The sequence below is a fragment of the Lycium barbarum genome, chromosome 4 (assembly GCF_019175385.1).
Source record: "Lycium barbarum isolate Lr01 chromosome 4, ASM1917538v2, whole genome shotgun sequence".
In the NCBI taxonomy this organism is placed as follows: domain Eukaryota; kingdom Viridiplantae; phylum Streptophyta; class Magnoliopsida; order Solanales; family Solanaceae; genus Lycium; species Lycium barbarum.
Genome location: NC_083340.1, coordinates 139,401,206 through 139,425,363, shown reverse-complemented (window position 1 = coordinate 139,425,363; position 24,158 = coordinate 139,401,206). Strand labels below are relative to the sequence as shown.

The following is a 24,158-nucleotide window of genomic DNA, read 5'->3' as shown; positions in this document are numbered from 1 at the left end:
ATTCTCGGGCAACACGATTGAAGCGAATCGGCCCCAAAAAAAATTAAACACATTACCATTAGCCGTCAGAATAGTGTTTTACGGGCACAAAATCATATTATTAGAAACAGTGATGTTAAAACAGCCCCAAAACAGCAATACTAACAAAATCATAATCAAACGATGTCAAAGCAACTTAGAACGATAGCAAAATCAGCAAGCAAGATGGAGTTTCATCGGAAAAATTCAAACTCATGACAAATAGATCCGTTTGCAACTAGCAATATAATAGGAGTGAAAAACAGGAGCAATACAAGAGTGAAACAGCCCACTTCAACAGCTAAAAATGGCAAATACGGAGCAGCAACAATGGAGTTTTGACGGAAAATTATCCAGACAGATCTGGTAATGACGACTCAGGGGGAGGCAGTGACAGTTTGTGGGTTATTCGTTGGTGTTGACTAAGTTGGTGGTTCGAGGTGATTTGGCGTTGTTGACGGGAAAAGAGAAGAAAAATGGGAAGGATGGTGTCGTCGTTGTGATGTTGGGGTGTTTAGTTCGTGGGGATGAGGTAGGAGTTCACCGGAGCTCGGAGCTCCGACGTGGAGGGCGGCGGCTGTTTTTGTGGTAGGAAGACGAAGAGAGGATATTAAGGTTTTTGGTAGGAGTGAATATGAAAAAAAAAATCTGAAAATTAGTGTGTGGTGTGTGTAGAAGATGAAGGGTTGGTTTTGTGGTGGTGGGCAGTGGTGGTGTGGTGGTTTGTGGTGGCGTGGGTGAGAGAGAGAGGGAGACGAAGTGGTGGGGCAATGGTGGTTGATGGAGGTGTTGTCGTGGTGGTGTGGTTAGGAGACAAAGAAGGAGATGTGGGCAGCCTTCACCGGAGCTCGGAGCTCCGGCGTGGCGGGGCTGGCGGCAGCTGTGGGAGAAGTGAGGAGAGGGAGAAAAATGTTTAGTTTTTTTTTTTTTTAGAAGAGAGAGGAGTAAAAAATCTGAAAATATTTGTATTATGTGGAATAAAAGGCCCCTCCCTTTTCTTTATAGTATAAAATAGCCCCTTATTTTGTCCAAAGAATAAAAGAACACACCCCCTTGTCCCCTTTACCTCTTTTAACTAATGTGTAAAGATACATTAACCAATGGATCAAGAACCCAACCCATCACCTCAAATGTCAACTTTTTAAAAGGTGACGAGACCTTGATTTGATCGAATTCTTGCTCTGTGTTTAAAAATTACTTGCTTCGATTTTCTCTGCACTGTCGGACTGTACTAAAATATAGTTAATTAATACATGTATAAATAATAACGTAAGTATAAAATATAAATATTAATGTGTAAGATATGAAAATGTATTGCTATAAAATTAAGAAACAATTATTAATTGCACAAAAATGGTAGTATTACGCTGTACATGTGCAAAATAATGATTATTGGAAAATAACAATAAATTGATAAAATTCCTAAAATAAGGATAATCATCAAGAAATTGTTGAAAAATGTAAAAATGTATTTCGCGCTCTTTAACGAATCAGGCCCCCCCAAAACGTTACTTTTAAGCACGTCGAGCCAAAATTAGGTGTCAACAATAGTCCCCCATTGTTTTGTTTTGAAGTATGAAGAACTAAGCAATGATGCCCGTAATCTATTCCCATACATTATTCTTATTGTCTCGTTAAAAACCTCCCCGATAAAACCCGGGTAAGGGAAAAAGAGTACAGCTTGTCGAATGCAACTAGATGTTAGGAATGAAAGAGATTTAAATTGCTTAAGTTGTAGTTGTTGGAGACAACCTTCCCGTCCAAAGTTTCTATTGAAATGCTCCTTTCCTGCATCAGCTATAACCCTATAAGGTCCTTCCCAATTTGCTCTTAGTTTACCCACGTTCGGTATCTTAGTGGATGGAGTTACCATTCGCATGACCAAATCTCCAACTTTAATTTGATGCAATTTGGTCTTATTGTTGTAGTATCTTTTCACCTGCTGTTTCTGCACCATTAACTTGATCAGAGCCAATTCTCAGTGATAGATCAAGTCCATCCTTTATTGCTTCCATGTTCTTTGTATCTGTAGCATGTAAATATCTTATGCTTGGCTCCATTACTTCAATTGGTACCAATGCCTCCGTTCATAAACTAGTGAAAAAGGTGCTTCTCTTGTACTATTTTTGTGTGTAACTCGATAAGACCAAAGAACCTCGGGGAGGACACCAGGCCAACTTTCTTTTGCTTTGCCAATTCATCTTTTCAATACTTTGAATATCGTTTTGTTTGTTAATTCTGCCTGTCCATTGCCGGATGGATGATATGGTGAAGATGTTATTCGTTTGATCCCGAGATTTTGGAGAAAAGTTATTACCTCCGCTCCAATAAATTGTTTCCCGTTATCACAGCTTATTTTCTTTGGAATACCGAATCGATATATGATGTCTTTCCAGAGGAAACTAATAACTTGCTCTTGTTCAATTTTTGCATATGCCCCTGCTTCAACCCACTTAGAAAAATAGTCAATTGCAACAAGTAAGAATTTAAATTTACCTTTGGCTTCTGGGAATGGTCCCATGATGTCGAGTCCCCAATTCATGAATGGCCATGGGGTAATGACTGATGAAGAGGCTCTACAGGTTGATGTATTGCAGATGCATATGCTTGACATTCTTTGCATCGTAGTACAAAGTTTTGTGAATCTTTGCCCATTGTATTCCAATAATAACCTGCACGCAGCAAATATCGGGCTAATGATCTCCCACCGAAATGATTTCCACAATATCCACTATGCACTTGTTGCATAGCGAGTTCTGTGTCCGTTAGGACTAAACACTTGGCGATCGGTCCTCCAAAGGTTCTTAGATATAGCACTTCGTAAACCAAGCAATATCTATCTGCTTTTCCTCATAATTTTCGTGCTTCTTTCTTATCTGTGGGTAGAGTCCCTTGTTGCAAATAATCAAGTATCTCATTTCTCCAATCATGTGTTGATCCCGTTGCACGTTCTTTAATTTCGCAACCAATTGGATGCAATAAATGGATCACACTCCTACTTCCTTGCTCTGCGGGATCAGCAGTTGACGCCAATTTTGCTAAGCCATAGGCCTCCGAGTTGATTTCCCGTGGAACCTGCTCTAGTCTCCAGTCTTTGAATCTTGCAAAGAGGTCTGATATCTGCGTTTGATACTTCTGCATTCGTGGTTCTTTTATACTGAAAGTTCCATTCACCTGGTTAACCACTAATTGCGAATCACAGTGTACCTTGATGCTTTCTACTTCATATTCTAAAACAAGTTTTAACCTACAATAACAGCCTCATACTCGGCTTCATTGTTAGTAATATCCAACAAAGTGCATGTGTTCTTGGTTAATAAAAACACAAGTATAGGCTGGAGGGACCATCCATACATTGGAGGCTATGCGGAGGTAATCCCTTGATTTTCGGGCATTTAATGGCTTGGCGTAAAATTTCTCCGGTCAGTAAACCTTGAGAATTACGCCTAATCCCAAACCATTTTCATTCGATAACCCATTTGTATACAGAGTCCAAATTTCATAGGATGATCCCGAAGCCATAATGGCTTCTTTCTCAAGCTCTAACGATATTTTTGAACTAAAATCAGCTATAAAATCAGTTAAGACTTGTGACTTTATGGCATTTCGGGGGTGGTAGACTGTATCGAACTTACTAAGTTCGATTGCCCATATAACAACCTGAAATATTGGGCCTTGGCCCATCTAAGTTATTTAGATATTAAGTCTTGGCCCATATTACTTCAACCATAAGCTATTTATTACCCACTTCTCTAGAACCTACTTGATAACTTAAACAAGCAAAAAAACAAAAACAAAAAAAGGGGAGAGAAGTATCAGCATAGTTCCAAGGAGAGAAAAAAAAAACAGAAGCTACAAGGAAAGGAAGTGAAGAAAAGAAGCTAGAGACTTAGAACCGGATAAGAAAAACTCAAGATCCAACTAGTTTCTCCATTATTGACTTTGCAAGTAAGTTCCTTCATCACTAAATTCATCCTTTTGTTGGGTAGGGAGCAATAACAACTAAGATTTAGAATTAAATAAATTGAAATTCTCTTCTAGAGTTCTAAATTTGGGGAATAAAATTGAAAACCTGTTGTTGGTATGCTCAAGCCAGACAGAGAATAGCAGTAGCTAGAAATCAAAATTTAGTATCCTGTTGAGCATGGGTTAATTGGGGCAATTAGCATCTGATAAGCCCATATGTGACACGAATATTGCTTTATATATTTTAGATAACTGATACTTCAAGGGGACAATTGCCGGAAGCGAATTGGAGTTATTCGATAAGAGTACAGTGAGTGATAATTCATTCATAGTTGATTTTCTTTTCTGTAGCATGTTTTAAAGTCGTTTTCTTGCATAGAATTGGTCGTCTAAAGAAAGAGATTATTTCAAAGCGGACAAGCAACAACATGGCCTTGTATATAAAAACACATCAATTCACTTTTTCACTCCGGATGTGCTTGAACTATGCCATTTATGAGTTGTTATAAATTCTTCCTTTTGTTCGGGATGAGTTGATATATACTGCTGGATTTAAATTCTTGACACGAAAAGAATCCATTTGTGTTATGAAAAAGGAACCTTCGGAAAAACTATTGCCAAAATCGCTGTTATCTAACGTCGGGATCGTTAGACCTGGTGCACCTTGTAAGTGAACTCGTATTGTACAAAGGCCCTCTAGAAGGGAACCTAGCTGACGGGGTAGTCAGACGGCTATGGTAAATCCATAGCGTCAGAATGTATATTTCGATATTGGCATAGGGACCTCCCAATAAATAAGAACGTGATTATTTAACTAGTTTAAACATAGTTTTCATAGATGTATTGTTCTGTGGTTTAAAGGAGATATCATTTGATGATTTTATATGTTGCATGATTTTTTATACATATGCTTGTCCGGAATAAAACGCTATGGTTGATATTATTACTCACTCAGTCAGTGTGACTGACCCCACTCCCTTGTTTTATTTTCCTACAGATAATATAGCCGAAGGTGACATTCTGACTCAGACAGAGTGATAGACAGAGCTGACAACGAATCCAGTAAGCCCCGCACTTGTTCGCGAGGGCAACCATGTGCTAACTACTATAGTATATTAGTTTTTTTTCTTCTAATCCTAGAGTTTTGCTCCTTAAGTCGGTCTTGTATATCTTATTTTGGCTTGTGAGTAAAGTATAGCTTGGGACTTATAAGTTTTGCGGAAGCCCATGGCTTGGGATTCTGATGCTCTATAACACTTAATATGTTGGTATTGTAGTTCGTTGGATTATTTTACTGGGTGTTGACAGGTTTTGATTTTTTTTTGGGATTTTCTCCCGGTACAGAGGAAACTCTGCCGAAATTTTTATTGACAAGAAATGATACAGGCTTGTTCAGTTGGCTTAGGCTAACTGAGCGTCGGTCATGACCTAGGTGGGCGGGTCGTGAAAAAGTTGGTATCAGAGCTGTCGGTTTAGGATATGACTTAAGGGGCATCGGTTTAGCGGGGACTTAATTGTGTATATGTTGTGCACCATATGCACGATTGGGACCCCGCAGAAACCGGGTAGGACTTGTCTTTCTCATTCTTTGTTAAATTTGAAAATGTTATAAGCAGTCTAGAGCCAAGTTAGGATCTAACACCCTTGATATGATTACAGATGGCAGATAGAGTTATGCTTCCACCAAACTTAAGATGGGGTCGAAGGAGAGGTCTGGGCCTATCGGCTAGGCAGACGATCGACCCAGTTGAAGAAGCTGAAGAGATACCACCGTCTCAACCTCAGACTGGTACTACTGCTGATGTGATAGCTACGATGTTTCAGCAGGTGATGGAGAGTTTGGTAGAAAGGATCCAGACACAACCTCGAGCCGATATGATGCCCGGAGGGTATAATGGACATAACCATCCCGATGAACCACTCCGCGTGTCCATCCGAGAGTTTCTGGATATGAAACCTCCGGTGTTTAAGGGGGCTAGTGAGACTGAAGACCCCTTGCTGTTTTTCGATGGTATTCAGAAAGCATTAGATGCGCTTGAATGTTCCAGTACTCGATCGGTTGAGTTGGCTGCATATTGTTTGCAGGATATAGCTGAAGACTGGTTTAAATATCTTAAGGCAGGGCGGCCACCTAACTCACGTCCTTTGACCTGGAAGGAGTTCACTAACGCATTTATTGATCGATTTCTGCCTATGAGCCCAAGGAATGCTCTGGCGATACAGTTTGAGGGATTAAGGCAGACCCCACAAATGTTAGTGAACGAATATAATATCCAGTTCACTCGGTTGTCCCGACATGCGTAATATGCGATGAATGACTCTATGCGAGCTAAGAGGTTCATTCGCGGTCTAATTGACCCACTGTTCAAACCATTGGCATCACACTTGACAAAGGGAGATATAACTTACTCGCAAGCAGTGGACGTGGCAAGAGAAGTAGAGACTATATGGAGAGACGAGAGGACAACAAAAGCACAGGATAACAGAGCAAGGATTACAGGGTCTTTCGGAACGAGTATTGGTACAAGTCGAGGCTCAGGATCCCAGGGCCAACCGAGGACCGCACAGACTGGAGGTACATCTATTGTCCAATCATCTAATAATGCTTCCACTTCTAGATAGAGCTATAGAGGTCCAACACAATCAAATGGACAAGCCAACAACACTATAGTTACCTGCTCTAGTTGCCGCAAGGCTCATTCAGGCCAATGTTGGAAGGACATTGGTGTATGCCTTAGATGTGGGCAGATTGGACATTTCAAGAGAGATTGCCCCCGCAACAGAGGATCTAGTCAGGCATCGACATTGAATCATGAAACACCAATAAGTTCTAATGCATACGCCGTCAGGGAAAATTCCAGACCAGCAGGAAGAGGCGCCGGGAACAAAAGTACTAATGATAGAGGGCCAGGAGCGGTCGGGAGAGGCCAATCCCGAGTGTTTTCCCTGATGAGGCAGGATGCCGAGGCTTCAAATGCGGTTGTCACAGGTATACTTTCGGTGTGTTTATTTGATGCTTTGACTTTAATGGATCCTGGGTCCAACTATTCATATGTATCGTAATATTTTGCAATAAGATTTGATAGACCACCAAAGTTGTTGACAAACCCTTTTGTGGTTGCCACACCGGTTGGGGAATCCTTACTAGTTAAGCGACTATATCGCTCTTGTCAACTCAGAGTTGAGGGGAAAGACACGCTAGCAGACTTGTATGAGCTGGACATGGTAGATTTTGATGTGATCATGGGTATGGACTGGTTAGCTTCATGTCACGTAACTGTTGATTGCTACTCTATAAAGGTCCACTTCAACGTACCAGGTGAGCCAAGTTTTGTTGTACAATGCGAGCAAGGATCACCTCCCAATCAACTTATTTCATTCATCGGTGCAAAACGGATACTAAGCAAAGGTTGACATGGCTTCTTGGCACATGTCAAGGATACAAAGCCTACAGTACCAAAATTAGAGATTGTTCCTGTGGTTAGAGAATTTCCAGACGTGTTCCCAGAAGATCTATCTGGGTTACCTCCTGTTAGAGAAATTGATTTTGGCATAGATCTAGTACCTGCAACGCAGCCCATATCGATACCTCTGTATCGAATGGCACCAGCAGAATTGAAGGAACTGAAGGAACAGTTGGACGACCTTAAAAAGAAGGGATTTATTAGACTAAGTACTTCGCCATGGGGTGCCCCAGTCCTGTTTGTGAAGAAAAGGGATGGATCCATGAGGTTATGCATAGATTATCGCCAATTAAATAAGGTTACCGTGCGCAATAAGTACCCGCTGCCACGCATCGATAATTTATTTGATCAACTTCAAGGTGCAAAAAGATTCTCCAAAATCGACTTGAGATCCGGATACCATCAGCTACGTATTAGAAGTGAGGACATCTCAAAGACTGCTTTCCGAACTAGGTACGAACATTATGAATTCTTAGTAATGCCTTTTGGGCTAACAAATGCACCTGCGGCATTTATGGACATGATGAACAGGGTGTTCAAACCGTATTTGGACAAATTTGTCATCGTGTTCATCGATAACATCCTGGTGTACTCAAAGACGTGTGAGGAGCATGAACAACACTTGAGGACAGTATTGCAAACACTTAGGGAACATAAGCTATATGCTAAGTTCTCAAAGTGCGAATTCTGGTTGAATCGAGTTTCCTTCCTAGGTCATATTATATCCGATTAAGGGATCTTAGTTGATCCAATTAAAGTGGAAGTTGTTCAGAAGTGGCCACGACCAACCACCGCAACCGAGATTCGAAGCTTCTTGGGTCTCGCGGGCTACTATAGGTGTTTTGTGTAGAATTTCTCAAAGATAGTTGCGCCTTTGACGAAGCTAATGCAAAAGAATGTGAAGTTTCAATGGTCAGATGCATGCGAAAAAAAAATTCAAGAACTTAAAGACCGTTTAACAACGGCTCCAATATTGGTACTGCCCACAGGAACCAGAGGATTTTCAGTCTATTATGATTCTTCCAGAGTGGGACTCGGGTGGGTGCTTATGCAAAATGGACGGGTCATAGCTTATTCTTCGAGGAAGTTAAAGAAGCACGAACAAAACTATCCTACGCATGACCTAGAAATGGTCGCGGTTGTCTTTGCTCTCAAGATTTGGCGGCATTATTTATATGGAGATAAATGTGAGATATACACAGATCACAAGAGTCTCTAATATATCTTCCAGCAAAAAGATTTGAACCTTCGGCAACGAAGATGGTAGAGCTACTAAAGGACTACGACTGCACGATCTCCTATCATCCAAGCAAAGCTAATGTGGTGGCCGATACATTAAGCCGGAAGTCTATGGGCAGTTTGGCACATCTTAGCCTAACCAAGAGACCTCTAGCAGGAGAGATCCAGAAATTGAAGGAAAGTGGAGTGGTTTTTAGTTTGGGGCATACAGGCTCATTAATAGTACGTATTCAAGCCAAGTCGTCATTGATGGAGGACATAAAGGCAAAGCAATACCAAGATTCGCGATTTTGCAAAATTAGAGATGAAAGTATTGCCGGCAAGAACAAAAATTTTACCCTGGATGGTGATGGAGTATTACGACTTGGTGATCGCATTTGTGTACCAGATATCGATGGTCTGAGGAAAAAGGTTCTCGGAGAAGCACATGGCTCCAAGTATTCGGTTCATCCTGGGTCCACAAAAATGTATCAGGACCTTCACCAATTATACTAGTGGGAAGGGATGAAGAAAGATATTGCGAACTATGTCACCCGATGTTTGACTTGCCAACAAGTTAAGGCGGAGCATCAAAGACCTGCAGGGTTAATGCAACGGCTTGAGATACCAGAGTGGAAATGGGAGCGGATCACTATGGATTTCGTAACTGGATTACCACGGACTCTTAAGGGTCATGACTCTATATGGGTGGTTGTGGATCGACTGACGAAATCGGCACACTTCTTACCAATAAAAACTACCTATAAAGAAGCGCGTTATGCACAGATCTATATGGATGAAATTGTTAGACTACATGGGGTTCCGGTGTCTATCATCTCAGATAGGGGGTCCCAGTTCACCTCACACTTCTGGAAGGCATTCCAAGAAGCGTTGGGAACGCGAGTGGATCTAAGTACCGCATTTCACCCGCAGACGGATGGACAATCCGAGCGAACCATACAAACATTAGAAGATATGCTGAGATCTTGTGTCTTTGATTTTGGTGGTAGTTGGGACAAATATCTACCTTTAGCAGAATTTGCTTATAACAATAGCTTTCAAGCAAGTATACAGATGGCACCCTATGAGGCTTTATATGGGAGACTATGTCGATCACCCATCGGCTGGTTTGAGGCTGGTGAGGCAAAGGTATTAGGCCCAGACTTGGTAAAGGCAGCACTGGACAAGGTTAAACTAATTAAACAGAGATTATTAGCAGCCCAGAGTAGGCAAAAAGGCTTATGCTGATAAGAGACATCGAGAGTTAGAGTTTTCAGTAGGAGATCACGTATTCTTACGAGTATCACCCATGAAAGGCGTTTTGAGATTTGGGAAGAAGGAGAAATTGAGCCCGAGATACATTGGACCAAACGAAATCCTTGAGAAAATAGGCGCAGTTGCTTATCATTAAGCACTCCCACCAGAATTGTCAACCGTACATTCAGTATTTCATGTATCTATGTTGCGAAAGTATATACCAGACCCATCCCATGTACTCAAAGCATCCAATATTCAGTTAGATGAGAATCTAACCTATGAAGAAGAACCAGTGGTTATAATCGACAGACAACTAAGAAAGCTGCAGTCGAAAGAGATCGCAACAGTGAAAGTGGTATGGAAAAATGATAGTAGTGAAGAGGCGACATGGGAAGATGAGGAAATGATGCGAACCAAGTATCCTCACTTGTTCAAATCCGTAGGTACGTACATCTTTAAATTCGGGGACCGAATTTCCATAAGGGGGGAAGAATATAACAACCTGAAATATTGGGCCTTGGCCCATCTAAGTTATTTAGATATTAAGTCTTGGCCCATATTACTTCAACCATAAGCTATTTATTACCCACTTCTCTAGAACCTACTTGATAACTTAAACAAAAAAAAAACAAAAAAAGAATAAAAAGGGAGAGAAGTATCAGCATAGTTCCAAGGAGAGGAAAAAAAAACAGAAGCTACAGGGAAAGGAAGTGAAGAAAAGAAGCTAGAGACTTAGAACCAGATAAGAAAAACTCAAGATCCAACTAGTTTCTCCATTCTTAACTTTGCAAGTAAGTTCCTTCATCACTAAATTCATCCTTTTGTTGGGTAGGGGGCAATAACAACTAAGATTTAGAATTAAATAAATTGAAATTCTCTTCTAGAGTTCTAAATTTGGGGAATAAAATTGAAAACCTGTTGTTGGTATGCTCAAGCCAGACAGAGAATAGCAATAGCTAGAAATCAAAATTTAGTATCCTGTTGAGCATGGGTTAATTGGGGAAATTATCATCTGATAAGCCCATATGTGACTCGAATATTTCTTTATATATTTTAGATAACTGATACTTCAAGGGGACAATTGCCGGAAGCGAATTGGAGTTATTCGACAAGAGTACAGTGAGTGATAATTCATTCATAGTTGATTTTCTTTTCTGTAGCATGTTTTAAAGTCGTTTTCTTGCATAGAATTGGTCGTCTAAAGAAAGAGATTATTTCAAAGCGGACAAGCAACAACATGGCCTTGTATATAAAAACACATCAATTCACTTTTTCACTCCGGATGTGCTTGAACTATGCCATTTATGAGTTGTTATAAATTCTTCCTTTTGTTCGGGATGAGTTGATATATACTGCTGGATTTAAATTCTTGACACGAAAAGAATCCATTAGTGTTATGAAAAAGGAACCTTCGGAAAAACTATTGCCAAAATCGCTGTTATCTAACGTCGGGATCGTTAGACCTGGTGCACCTTGTAAGTGAACTCGTATTGTACAAAGGCCCTCTAGAAGGGAACCTAGCTGACGGGGTAGTCAGACGGCTATGGTAAATCCATAGCGTCACAATGTATATTTCGATACTGGCATAGGGACCTCCCAATAAATAAGAACGTGATTATTTAACTAGTTTAAACATAGTTTTCATAGATGTATTGTTCTGTGGTTTAAAGGAGATATCTTTTGATGATTTTATATGTTGCATGATTTTTTATACATATGCTTGTCCGGAATAAAACGCTATGGTTGATATTATTACTCACTCAGTCGGTGTGACTGACCCCACTCCCTTGTTTTATTTTCCTACAGATAATATAGCCGAAGGTGACATTCTGACTCAGACAGAGTGATAGACAGAGCTGACAACGAATCCAGTAAGCCCCGCACTTGTTCGCGAGGGCAACCATGTGCTAACTACTATAGTATATTAGTTTTTTTTCTTCTAATCCTAGAGTTTTGCTCCTTAAGTCGGTCTTGTATATCTTATTTTGGCTTGTGAATAAAGTATAGCTTGGGACTTATAAGTTTTGCGGAAGCCCATGTCTTGGGATTCTGATGCTCTATAACACTTAATATGTTGGTATTGTAGTTCGTTGGATTATTTTATTGGGTGTTGACAGGTTTTGATTTTTTTGGGGATTTTCTCCCGGTACAGAGGAAACTCTGCCGAAATTTTTACTGACAAGAAATGATTCAGGCTTGTTTAGTTGGCTTAGGCTAACTGAGCGCCGGTCATGACCTAGGTGGGCGGGTCGTGACAGCCCATTTGGATAACCTTCCTGACGATTCCCGCTTGCGAAGAATACTTCGGGGTGGGCGAGGGGGGGGGGGGGGGGGGAGATGTCATGGCTGCAGAAGTAGGATGACATTGAAAGCAATGTCTTAATTTTTCTAGCAGCATGAATTAAAGCTAAGGCTAATTTTTCTAAGTGAGAATACCTAGTCCCAACGTCAACAAGTGTTTTTCTAACATAATAAATTAGAGATTGTTTACCTTTTTCTTTACGTATGAGGACTGCGCTTACTGATACTTCTGAGACGGCAAGGTATATCAGCAGCTTCTCTCCAGGTTTAGGCTTTGATAGCAACGACGAGCTTTGATAAATACTTTTTTAGTGCTTGTTTGTATTCCGGTGTTCATACAAAGTCTTGCTGCTCATTAAATACGGTGAATAATTTGCGGCATCTATCTGATCACTTGGGAATGACCCTGGACAATGTTGTTGCCCTTCCTGTTAGGTTTTGTACCTCTTTCTTACTTTTGAGCTTATCGGGATTGAAATGTTTTTTGAATCCCACGTCGATGTTTTTCCTTTTGTTTCATTGATTGGGGTCAACTAATCCTTCGTTGTTGACATTTCTAATCCCATCAGCATTACTTGGAGTAGCATCAGTAGGTGTAGCTCCTGTCATTTCTGAAATGCAAACAAAGTAATAATGCTTGCGTAAAAAGAGATAAAATGGAGATCAAACTACAAAGCCAACTGTAGAATTCCCACAGACGGCGCCAAACTGTTTGAGTCAAAAATCATACTTTGCCCAAATAGTTAAAAAGTTAAATAAGATTAACCACATTTGGTAGTAATTTGATAAAAATGATTGAATTAACGCAAACGAGTTATTAAAGGTTGATAAAGAATAGATAAACAAAGGGAAAGAGGATACTTATGCCAAATATGATGAATAGCAATAATGAATTTCTCCTTTTCCAAGAAAGAATAAGAGCTTGATCATCAGAGAATCAGAACAATAATAACGAGCAGAAGTAATCAATAATAATGCATTTTTCCAGTAAATATTTGATGCCTTGGTATACAAGTGAAAGTACTATTTATAGGTACATGGTCCTCTCTGGTGCCTTTCCCGTTAGGTGTATGTAACGGCAATCATTAATTGCTGAATTAATGATTGTCATTTAATTTCTTGATTCTTGTTGTTAGAAACCGTTTCGCCATTACTGAACTAACTCTATTTAATGCGTAATCAAGAGGGTCTCGTACGTTGTTCCCGTTGATGTTCTCTTCGTTGACCATGTCGTCAGTATCAGCTACCTCTCCGTAAATGTTGTGCTCGGCATTACCATCAGATCTTTTTACGCCATTGTATTTAACTGACACGTGTCAACTACATGTTGGTCCACGTGTTAGTTGCAATTTTCACCCATACACCGTTAAAACTAGAGTTCTTCATAAAGTTGAAGGACATGCTAGGCATGGCCAAGTTTGAAGATCTTGGTTTAAGGGAGGCTATGTTGGAAATAAACCAAGAGTAGGAAACCTAAGTTGTTTAGGATTTAGTTTATTCAATTCATGTCTAGTTAGGATTTATTTATCAAATCCATATTGGAATAGGTGTTTCTAGTCCTAGCCTATTTTGGTTTCTAGTATTATAAATAGAGATCCTAAGTTACATATTTTCATAGTAATGAGATTCAAGAGTTTTTAGTTATTAAATAAAGTTTCCTACCTTCTCTCGTTAGTTTGGTAAATTTCTTCTATATAGCCATTGTTGAGTTTTTTCACGTGTATTTATATTATTCCCTTGAATATTTTTATTTCCTTCATATCTCATAAAATTTAACAGAAATAATAATTTATATGCATTAACAATGTAATAAACATGTACGTAATCACTTCTAAGCAATCACAAGTATGTGTTTACAATAAACATGTGTTAGATTAATATGGAAGATTATAAACCTGGCCAAGTGGAATTTGAGGAAGATTGACCAATCATCGAGGCCACTCAATTGAGTACGTAAATATGTAATACAATCATAATTTTTATTTAAAGTCAACTATTAAATACATATTTCTTATGGTAAACTTTTGCTCACTGAATTAATGGCACTCAATAAATCAAACCAAATAGCCATACCCAATAAAATGCAAGATTTTCAAACTCAATACGCTGTGAAACATGTAGGGTTAGTTTAATATTTGGATCCTAACTATGTGGAGCTTGAAATCTTAATCCTTTAATATTTTCGATACGACTGTCTCAACGTGTTTGTGACAATGATTTAAGAGTTAGGTTGGGTACACTATCTATTAAAATCTTCTACCGCTTATTAAACGAAGAAAATAAGTGAATTTATATGTTGTATTACTCTAGAAATTATACTCCATCCGTCCCAATTTATGTGACGTTTTTCACTTATCGAGATCCAAGCTGTGTAAACTTTGACCAACACTTTAAAATGTATTTTTTCATCATATTGACATGAGAAGAATTTCATCTTAGAGTACTTTCGTATTGTTTTTTAATATCTAAATTTTAATTTTAAAATCTAATTCAATTTAACTTTGGATATTAATTCAATTGACTCTTGATAGACGAAAAAGTTCACATAATTTGGGACAAAAAGAGTATAATACCTTTTAAAAATTATATATAAATTCATTTTAAAAATTGGGTCCCTAAAAATTTTAGGGCCTAAAGCACTTGCTTTAGTTGCTAATTTAGGCTTCAGCCGCCCTTGGGGCTACGCTCAGTATGGAAAGACTGGTCAATGTTTTCGCTTGTTTTCCAATATGTTAGCTCATTATAGGCCTAATGATTTTGCTTATTCTAGCCTTCTTTCTGTTTGTGATAGTTCGCGTGGTAAGCAAGTGCATGCATTTGCAATCAAAACAGTTTTCATACATGTGTTTACATGGGTAATGCTTTGACTGCAATGTACTCCAGAAATAGTTCAATGGGTAAGGCGGGGAAGGTTTTCAATGATATGAAATTCCATAATCTTGTTTCGTGGAATACAATAATAGCAATGTTTTAAAAGTGTGGACAAGTTGATAAGGCAATGCTATTTTTCTTTCTTCCTCTCTCAATTTCGGGTCGGATCTCCAAGTCTCTAATTCTACCATCTTTCCTCGTCTAACGTTAGATTTTGTCTTGGAGAGCTAGAAGATATGACGACGGCAGCGAGACTTACTTGGGCACCTGCTAAAGGTGGCAACGAACAAGGTGGAACTCGGATATTTGGTCCATCTCAAAAATATTCTTCAAGAGAGATCGCAGCTCATACAACATTAAAGCCCAGAAAGGAAGGACAAGACACCCAGGAAGAGTTGCAGAAGAGGAACCTGCGGGATGAGTTGGAGGACCGTGAGCGGAGACATTTCTCTAAAGATAAGGGCTATAATGATGACAGAGATCGTAGGAAAGGTAGTCAACTCTTTTTGGAAGGATCTAAACGAGAGATTGAAGATCGTATTGTTCCACGGAGTGCTGATGCTGATGATGCTGATGTGAATGTCAAGAGTGATGATGAGAGCGATGATGATGATGACGACGATGACGGAGATGATACAGAAGCTCTCTTGGCAGAACTTGAACAGATAAATAAAGAAAAAGCAGAGGAGAAACTTTGGAAAGAAAGGCAAGAGCAAGAAGAAGAGCTTAAAGTAAAGGAGGCAGAATTACTGAGAGGAAACCCTCTGTTAAACAACAATCAGCCAACAACTTTCAGTGTGGTTTTTAAGAACCAAGCTCGTGGTGAAATGAAGGCAGCCAAGCGCTTTATCAATGATACTATCCGCAATGATTTTCACAGGAAGTTTCTTCACAAGTACATGAAGTGAAACATGTGTCTGAAAAATGCTCCAAATGGCCAATATTGTGTGTCCATTCATGCTTAGCATGCAGTGTACCATCAACTTAATATAAGCGAATTGAGCTGTTTTGTTATGTTTTGCTTACTGTAAGGTGTATGTATTATCCTGTTAACAAACATTTATGATCCTCAAGTTCTATGTCACGATAAGTACCGTGACATTGCCATATTGACTATTATGCATTTGCTGTAATTAAACCAAATGGCTATTTTTCATCTTTCTATTAGGATCAAAAAAAAAAATCATAATGCATCATGGTGGTTTGTGGTTTAATCGTGCCACTCTTGTCACTATACTTTCTTCTTTATTAGGAATAGATGAAATTGATTTTTCCTGGGGTCTTCAAAGTTGCTTCCAATTGCATTGTGTTAGTGTGAAGACTATGCTTATACTAGATGTCGGGATTGTGACTGTTTTGGTGAAAGCTTATTCAATTCTTCGAGGAGAGGTTAGTGATTGTTATAGATTATTCCTGGAAACAAATATTTGTCTAGATCTCATGTTGTAGACTAAATAATTGTGACGTTTCCAGAAAGAGATCGTGAGAAAGCTATTATCTTTTTTCAGTCAGTTGTGCCGAGGGGGGTTAAGTCTAGATAGTTATGCTTTTTCTATTTCGCTGAAAGCTTGTGCAAGGCTCGTCACAGCATTCGTGTCTTAGCAGGCACAGGCTTTCTCTGATAAAAACTTGGGCATTGAAGTGTTGTCGAAGAAATTGTGAAAGATTATAGTCTATATCATGTATTCTTGAACCAAATAAGTCCAACTATTCTGTTACAAGGGAAGGTTTTACGATTGTTGATGCAACTGATCTTTTGTTGATTGTGAGTGTAGAGCTCAAGATTTATTTGCCTTTAGCTTCTTCGTTCTGATTTATAGTACTAATAAGTAATAACTATAGCAGGATGTCTTTGTTAGAGTAGAGTACAAAACAAATGAACTTTAGTAAAATGTCTTTGTTAAAGTAGACGAAAATGAATCTTGCAGGGAAGGGTTGGGGTTCCAGGGTGGTGCAATGCCTAAAGCTCACAAGTTTTTGCTTTGAATTTCAGTAGATATAGCTCTCTTGAACGCCCAAAAGGGGCTGATCTGTGGTATTATGATGTCTACTTTACTTCCAGTTGGTTTGATTAGCTCGGGTCTAATAAAAGTGCATGAACTGACTGTTAAATTAGGGGTCTAAAGCCGATTTTTACGAGACATTTTTTGCACACTTGTTATTTATAATACATTATTAATATACGTACCGACGCGATACGCTTATTTTTTTCAAATAAAAAAAGAGCAGAGAGAGATAATTGTAATAATTTTATCTTAGTTTTGATCATCTTGAATAATGCTAAAATAACATAAGTGTGATCTTCTTAAACAATATATATTTAGGTACATTATAATTAATTGTAACATAAATGTGACTAGTGAACTTTATTTTAAAGCATAATAATTTTAACATGGATGAATTACTTTTTAGCATCAAAATTTGATGTCAAAGTGACCATAAATCATCCGATTAAGGAGAAAGCACCAAGACATGAGCATCATGCACTTAAAATCGTCAATGTTGTACTATCCAAGCAAATAAATTTGTGATCCAACTTGTTGCAGTAATTTCTGAAATCTTCTTTATGGCATTATGCAAAGCGCTATTCTGAACTATATTAAAAAAAAAAAAAAAAAAAAAAAAAAACATAAATTCAGAAGTTCACAAACCAGAAACCTGAAAAAATTGTGTAAGGTAATTTTTGAAGAGCATGTGAATAATTTATTGGCTTGCGCCTTGACCGCAAGCCAGTAACATAGTATGCTTTAATTCGGTAAAATAGTTGTTTGAAGCTAAAGGAAAAGAGAGCAATATCTAAAGTGTGTGCTTCATGTGTACGTGTATATCCACTTGTGCCTATGTGTTTATGTATTTGAAGGTGCTCATGATGCCTGAGCTCGCGGAGCCATAGGTGCACATTTTCAAAATTTTGTCTCTTGGTTATGTCATAGACCAAGAGTGCTCCCACATCTCCTTTAATTTGTAATAAGCACTGGTTATGGCTCTGTACCTTTCTTGCCTTACTGTTGTCACATATTTGTGCATTTACAGTCTTCCCTTCGACCTGTACCTCATCAATTCATGTCTATTACTAATACTATATTGTAAATTTTCCAGTTTCTTGTTTCTTGTCTTAGATGCTGTTAGACAGAAAAATTACTTACTCATTAACACATTTCTATTCTCAGTAACTTTTTTAACTTTAAACTTTTCATTTTACACAAAATGACATGCTTTTATAGCCATAAAAATGTCATGACTTCTTTATGACCACGGTTTATAAAATTTAGACCATGAATGCATGAAAATAAATTTGCACATAATCAAATTTGTTGCTTTTAATCTATGAAACATATGGTTGTATAAGAGTTAGAAATGCATGGACTCTGGAGAATTGAAAAGTAACCTGAAGGGTCCTAGTTGCAAAATCGATGCCAATGGTGGATTTAGACTCCAAACAGGATACATTTCACGTAAATCTGGAGAGAATGTTAGATTTTCCGACTCCTGAATCTCCAATCAAAATAATCTTAAATAAATAATCATACTCATGATCCACCTTGTTAGCCATTTCTACTTCCTCTAGCTAGCCACCACATTCACCTATCAAATAAAATATCCATCACCATATCAGAAATCGAAGGAATTTTCAAACAAAAATCACCAATTTCTTGCAGTTCTAAGGCCACGAAAGCTAGAAAAAAATCAAAAGAAAGAGGAGAAAAGAAACTCATCATTGGCGGAAGGTAGTATATAGTTGTTAATTACAAGGATTTAATATGTAAGATATTACAGATGCTGCTACTTTATAATTGGCATCAGCTCCCTAACTCTGCTAGAAGTGCTTATCAACTGGACAAATGCCAACTTTCTAGTATTAGGATTAGATATGACAAGGCTAATTTTTTTTTAAGCTAATCAGTCTTGTACGTAGTCCCAGGGCCTATCCTGGACTAACTTTTGCGGGAGCCCCATTGAATTGATGGTGCATCATCTTGTAACTTTTTGCTGAATGGAATAAGATGCACATTCACCAAAGGATGTAATTTATTATAAAAAAAAAAAAATCTTTACCCTTGAATTATGGCTGCACGATTTTAGGACTCCATCGTGAATACATGGAGCAGTTTTTCAATCCCATATATATTTCCTTAAAGAATATAGATATTTATTTATTTTTAATTCAAAAACAATAACTAATTAACTAATTTTTGTCCTAACATTAACATGTGTCTAAATCTTAGGTCGACATTTGGCTTAATCCTAGGCTAGACTTTCTAGATATAGACTAGATTGATTGCTATATGTAATTTTATTTGTTATATTTTCTTAAGATTCATTGGCTACATTATAATAAAATCAGCAACATTGAATGTGCTGCTGTATGTTTATTATTTCCTTATAATTCAGGCTTAAGCAAAAGTTCATTTATATAAACTGTTAAGCAAACCACATACTTCTAAGCAAACCACATACTTCCAAGATACAGCTATAAATTAGTATGAGTTTTGTTGATTAGCAATATAGAAGAATTCTGTTAATATATGTTAATTGAGTGAACATGATATCTATAGATTTAATGTCATTACAGAAAAATGTAGAATCAATGAACCAAAAACACAAATGTAGCTATTTGGTTATTCAAGCACAAGTCATTGGATAGGAGTTTTGTTGTTCAATCCAACGGCACAAAGATGTTATAATACAAAAGGACATGAAAAAGATTTAAACAGAATTTATCAAATTAAGCGCCCGTTTGATTAATTGAATTATGATATATTTATAAGCTCTCTGTACAACATTTGGGACTAATGCGAGCTCACATTGAATTATTCATCGTACCGGAGAAATTTAACTCTGTTGTTAGATCAACATCATCTCCCTCCAAAAGTTTCTCTTTTTTCATTTATCAACTGTCTATAAGTGGCAAGTAACAGAAGCTTCTCTTGATGGTACCTTCTCAATATTGCTCTTTTCTTCTATTTTAGGACTACAGCAACCATGTAAAGAAAGATAGGAATCAACGCATGGATTATCTAAGCTTGTTTTTAGTAAGGAATATAAGCTTGAAGTTGTACCATATCAATGTCATGTTAAAAACAAAGATGATGTTGATTACTGAAGGGCATAGAGTATTGTAGAACTATAGGCCAATTGTTAGAAACCTAAAATATTTAGGCCAGACCATTCTAAATTGGGTCTTCGGAGCAACCACTTGATGGTATAGAAAAGCAAGAAATGAAGTCTAACTAAGACCACAAGGTTCAAATAACAACATTTTATATCAAGAATACTCACCATTAATCAACCTAAGCAAGGAAATCAATAAAAAAGCTTATTACATGAGCTGCAGATTGTACGAAATTTCAATTTTCTTTTATAGAAAAGTACCATATTATCTATGAGTATCCCGAGAGGTTCCACATATATTTGTTTTTCGGAGTATTCAGAAAGATGCATTATTTATAGCATATACAACAACAGAACATACCCAGTTTAATTTCACAAGTGGGGTCTGGCGAGGGTAGGATGTACGCAGATCTTACCTCTACCTTTGCGGGTAGAGAGGCTGTTTATTGATAGAATATAATGCACCAAATCAAGTGTACAGTGAAATACATATGCTACATTATTACTTTTCGTTCGACTCTACAATTCAGATGCATCATGCACTAAAAAACGGAAAAAAAATTGGGAAAAAAGAATCCTTGAACAGCAATATAATACACTAAAATTGACAATTCTTTGATCAAACATCCCAAAAAAACTAAAATAACAAAACAATTAAGATCAGCTAAAAGAAGTTAAGAGAACAAGAATGTTTTAGAAGAACGCATAATTGTTTTACCTTGCCCAAAGTTGAAACTCCAACATAGTCAAGTACTTTCCTCCCGCAAAGTTGAGTTATGTATTGCTTAATTCCAGCTTCTCCAGAGATGAAGAGCTATGGAGGAAATGAAAGAAAAAACACACACAAAAATTATTAGCTAAACTGAATCACAAATCATAAGGAGTTTTTAGATACTGATCCACAACAAAAACTCCGAATTATATCTAAAAATACTCTCCAAAACATCTTGATAACCCCTTTTGTTTCTTCATATATCAGATAGGATTACAACAATAATCAATTTCACCTAAAAGTTTAGTCTTTCCTTCAAAAGCCATGAAATTCAGCCACAAAAATGAAAAATCTGAAGAGAAATTGAAAAGCAAAAAAAATAAAAATAAACGAGAACAGAAGATGATAGGGAAAAAGAAACAGAAGATTCAGGAAAAAATTTAAGAGTATACTTGAACTTGTAAGTTTTAACACCAATTGAAATTTCCTTCAACAGCCATGAAATTCAGTTTACGCAAAAACTCAAAAGGTTCACATCTGAACAGATAGCATCAGCCCATTGAGCAGCTTAACATTCTCTCTACTTTTTTTTTTTTTTTAATTTATAAGTATCAAACGGCTGAAGCAAGTAATGCAAAATCGGACAATAGATGTAAGTGAAAAAATTGTATGATAGATGAGCATCAAAAAGGATACGGTGAGTCGCTAGTTTTTCCTGAACAAAATAGGTCTTTTCTAGTTCTTTTACGTTTTTTACTAAAATTAAAACTGATCCCAGATAGACGTTTCCTGTTATGATCTGTATAGATTCCCTCGTACTAATTTAGATATCAAATATTACTAATACCTGCATAACTCTAACCAGCTACCATACGACCCCTAAAAGAAGAAAAAGAACAAAGTCAGAGAATAAGAGGAAAAAAGGGCACACCTAGGCAAATTTCAAAGGGGTTATACCTCAAAAAATTTCGATCAGCATTATAAAATTTCCACTTGTGATACCGACCTCAAAAACAAAATTAAAAATTTCAAGGAGGTTATATTTCTAAATTTTAAGATAATCGGCCTTCGACTTAACAATAAAATAAAATGGTGGAACCAAAAATACCGAAATCCTTTATATAAAAGATAGAAATTCAAGGGGTTATACCTCAGTATATTCCCATTCCGCCGTCTGAAACTCCAAGAATGCTCACAGTTTGCAGTTTGAGGATTTTCTCCCAGAAATCCCTTTGAGGACTAATTTCAAACTCAGAAACCACGAAATCCTTAATTGAAAAAGATTTAACGGGAGAAAAAAGGAAAGCATGTTTCAGAAGATGTTGCTAGAAGGATGAAGAACAGCTAACCTGAAGATTACCAGATCAGTGCGAGACTCTAAAGTTATGACTTTGATTTGGTTGTATCAGATCCTAGTGATCCTAATACAACACAGTTAGGTGCAAGAACTTCTCTCAGAGCTATTAAATTTACCAGTATTATAATAACTTTGAGAGAACTGATAAGTTGTCAAATGGATTACCACACATCTATCCCTCAGAACAGAGAGATGAAAGATTGTATTATTCCATCTTCGTTATTCATCTCATGAGTGACATCAACAAATACTCTGTATAGAAAAGTAGTGAGCTGAAAAGAAAAAGTCAGTATATTGAATAATATGACTAAATGAGCAACCTCCAATCTGCATTAGCGAAAAGCAAATAAGGGCATACTATACAAAACTCTTTAGACAAACTCAAGCTTAACCTTGTAATAATATTGCCAAAGTATTCTTCACCATAACTACAAAAAGAAAATGCTTTACTGATGTTATAAGATATGCCTCCTTCTTCTAAGCATAAATGGCAATTTATTAACATGTTAATTTCTGGTTTCATCCCTTTCATACAATGGTACAACTCTGTTTCGGAAGTTTATAACAAACAACTATATGATATAGAGGTGGCATGAATATAGCTATCACTTTACTATATACAATAATTGTCTAGAAAATAACACATTTCCCCTATTAAAGATATGAATTATTAGAATATGTTTTAGCAGTTCTCTGTTATTTCCTCTACCAATGAGCTGTCAAAAAGATGAGCAAGCATTCTCTAAGATGAAAATACCATCATACGCAATCTAACAAACATATCACGAATGAGTTCATTGCTATCAGATTGAACAACTCTTACTAACACATCCATTAAATTCCTTTCAAGAACAAAATAAGGAAGGGGCAAATACTCACCAGAACCCAAAAATAAGCAAAGACCGTAGATTAAACAAAATCGAAGTAGCTTGCTTCACAGTTCTACGTATGGAGTACAAAACATTACCTGTTGGCGGCAACTTATTGAGTATATCCTTTCACCATCATCCATGACTCCACCGCCCTTGCTTTCGGCATCGGCATATTGTTATTACCATATCTCTAAAAAAAAATACAAGTTGACAGATAGAAACCAAATTAGACTAAAACAATAAAGTGAAACAGAAAAATTGAGTGGAAGAACACAACCAAACTAAGATTAAAAGGGAAGAACAGCGAAAGAGAGAAGTACAAGACAATGGCTGAGAGAAAATTCTAGATAGCAGCTGATGCGGTGGCTGAATTTACGATTATGTATGCGCTGGCTATAGGATTAGAAGCCACGTTGAATAAACAAAACATGAAAGGACCAAAATACCCTTGAGGCATGTCGACGATCATGTCTACCAAACCCGTGCTTCTATATAGTAGACTAGACGGCCTATGCCCGTGCAGTGTACGGGCTCAACACTTTAGATTATAATGCATTTATGTGTATGTAATTGTCTTTGAATAGTGATAATATATATATATATATAGAGAGAGAGAGAGAGAGAGTATATATTATATTTAAAACACGATTAATATAACATTATAGTTTGTGCTTCGTATCTAAAATTTTATTATATTAATGTTTGCTACGAATACAAAATCGGCAAATTTATTAATATTTTTTAAAAGAGAATACTTTCAATTTTAATTCGATTAATTTAAAGGTGTAAAATACTTATTATTTTTTATTGAATTTTGATTTGGATAATTGTAATTCAAATTATTAAATTAATTTTACATGTTTAAAACGAAACAAAGTAAAAATTGATTTTCTATTTAAACGAAGAAATACTATTTTTAAATTTTTGGTAAATATTCTCGGTTTAGCTCATTTTACTTGTCATGTTGTCTTTTGCATGGTTTTTAAGAAAACGTCGATTAGAATTATAAT

General features: G+C 37.1%; 1 protein-coding gene and 1 long non-coding RNA gene across 16 annotated transcripts; one reads left to right on the top strand and one right to left on the bottom strand.

Moving 5' to 3' along the window:
* The first annotated feature begins 15,246 nt into the window (after positions 1 to 15,246).
* LOC132636651 (uncharacterized) lies at positions 15,247 to 16,211 on the top strand. The gene has a single exon (XM_060353609.1). The coding sequence runs from the start codon at positions 15,332 to 15,334 to the stop codon at positions 16,001 to 16,003; it is 672 nt and encodes a 223-aa protein (XP_060209592.1). The 5' UTR covers positions 15,247 to 15,331; the 3' UTR covers positions 16,004 to 16,211.
* A 1,162-nt stretch (positions 16,212 to 17,373) lies between these two features.
* Positions 17,374 to 23,597, bottom strand: LOC132636650 (uncharacterized). Of its 15 annotated transcripts, XR_009581386.1 has the most exons (6): positions 23,244 to 23,462; positions 22,070 to 22,548; positions 21,877 to 21,925; positions 21,767 to 21,798; positions 20,926 to 21,021; positions 18,390 to 18,680 (listed from the first exon to the last, which is right to left on the bottom strand). It is a non-coding gene; the product is annotated as an uncharacterized LOC132636650 (long non-coding RNA). The 15 variants fall into 15 exon arrangements; XR_009581377.1 differs by adding an exon at positions 17,374 to 17,689 and having other exon boundaries at positions 18,484 to 18,680; positions 21,767 to 22,548; XR_009581380.1 differs by adding an exon at positions 17,374 to 17,684 and having other exon boundaries at positions 18,484 to 18,680; positions 21,767 to 22,548.
* Positions 23,598 to 24,158: the final 561 nt, after the last annotated feature.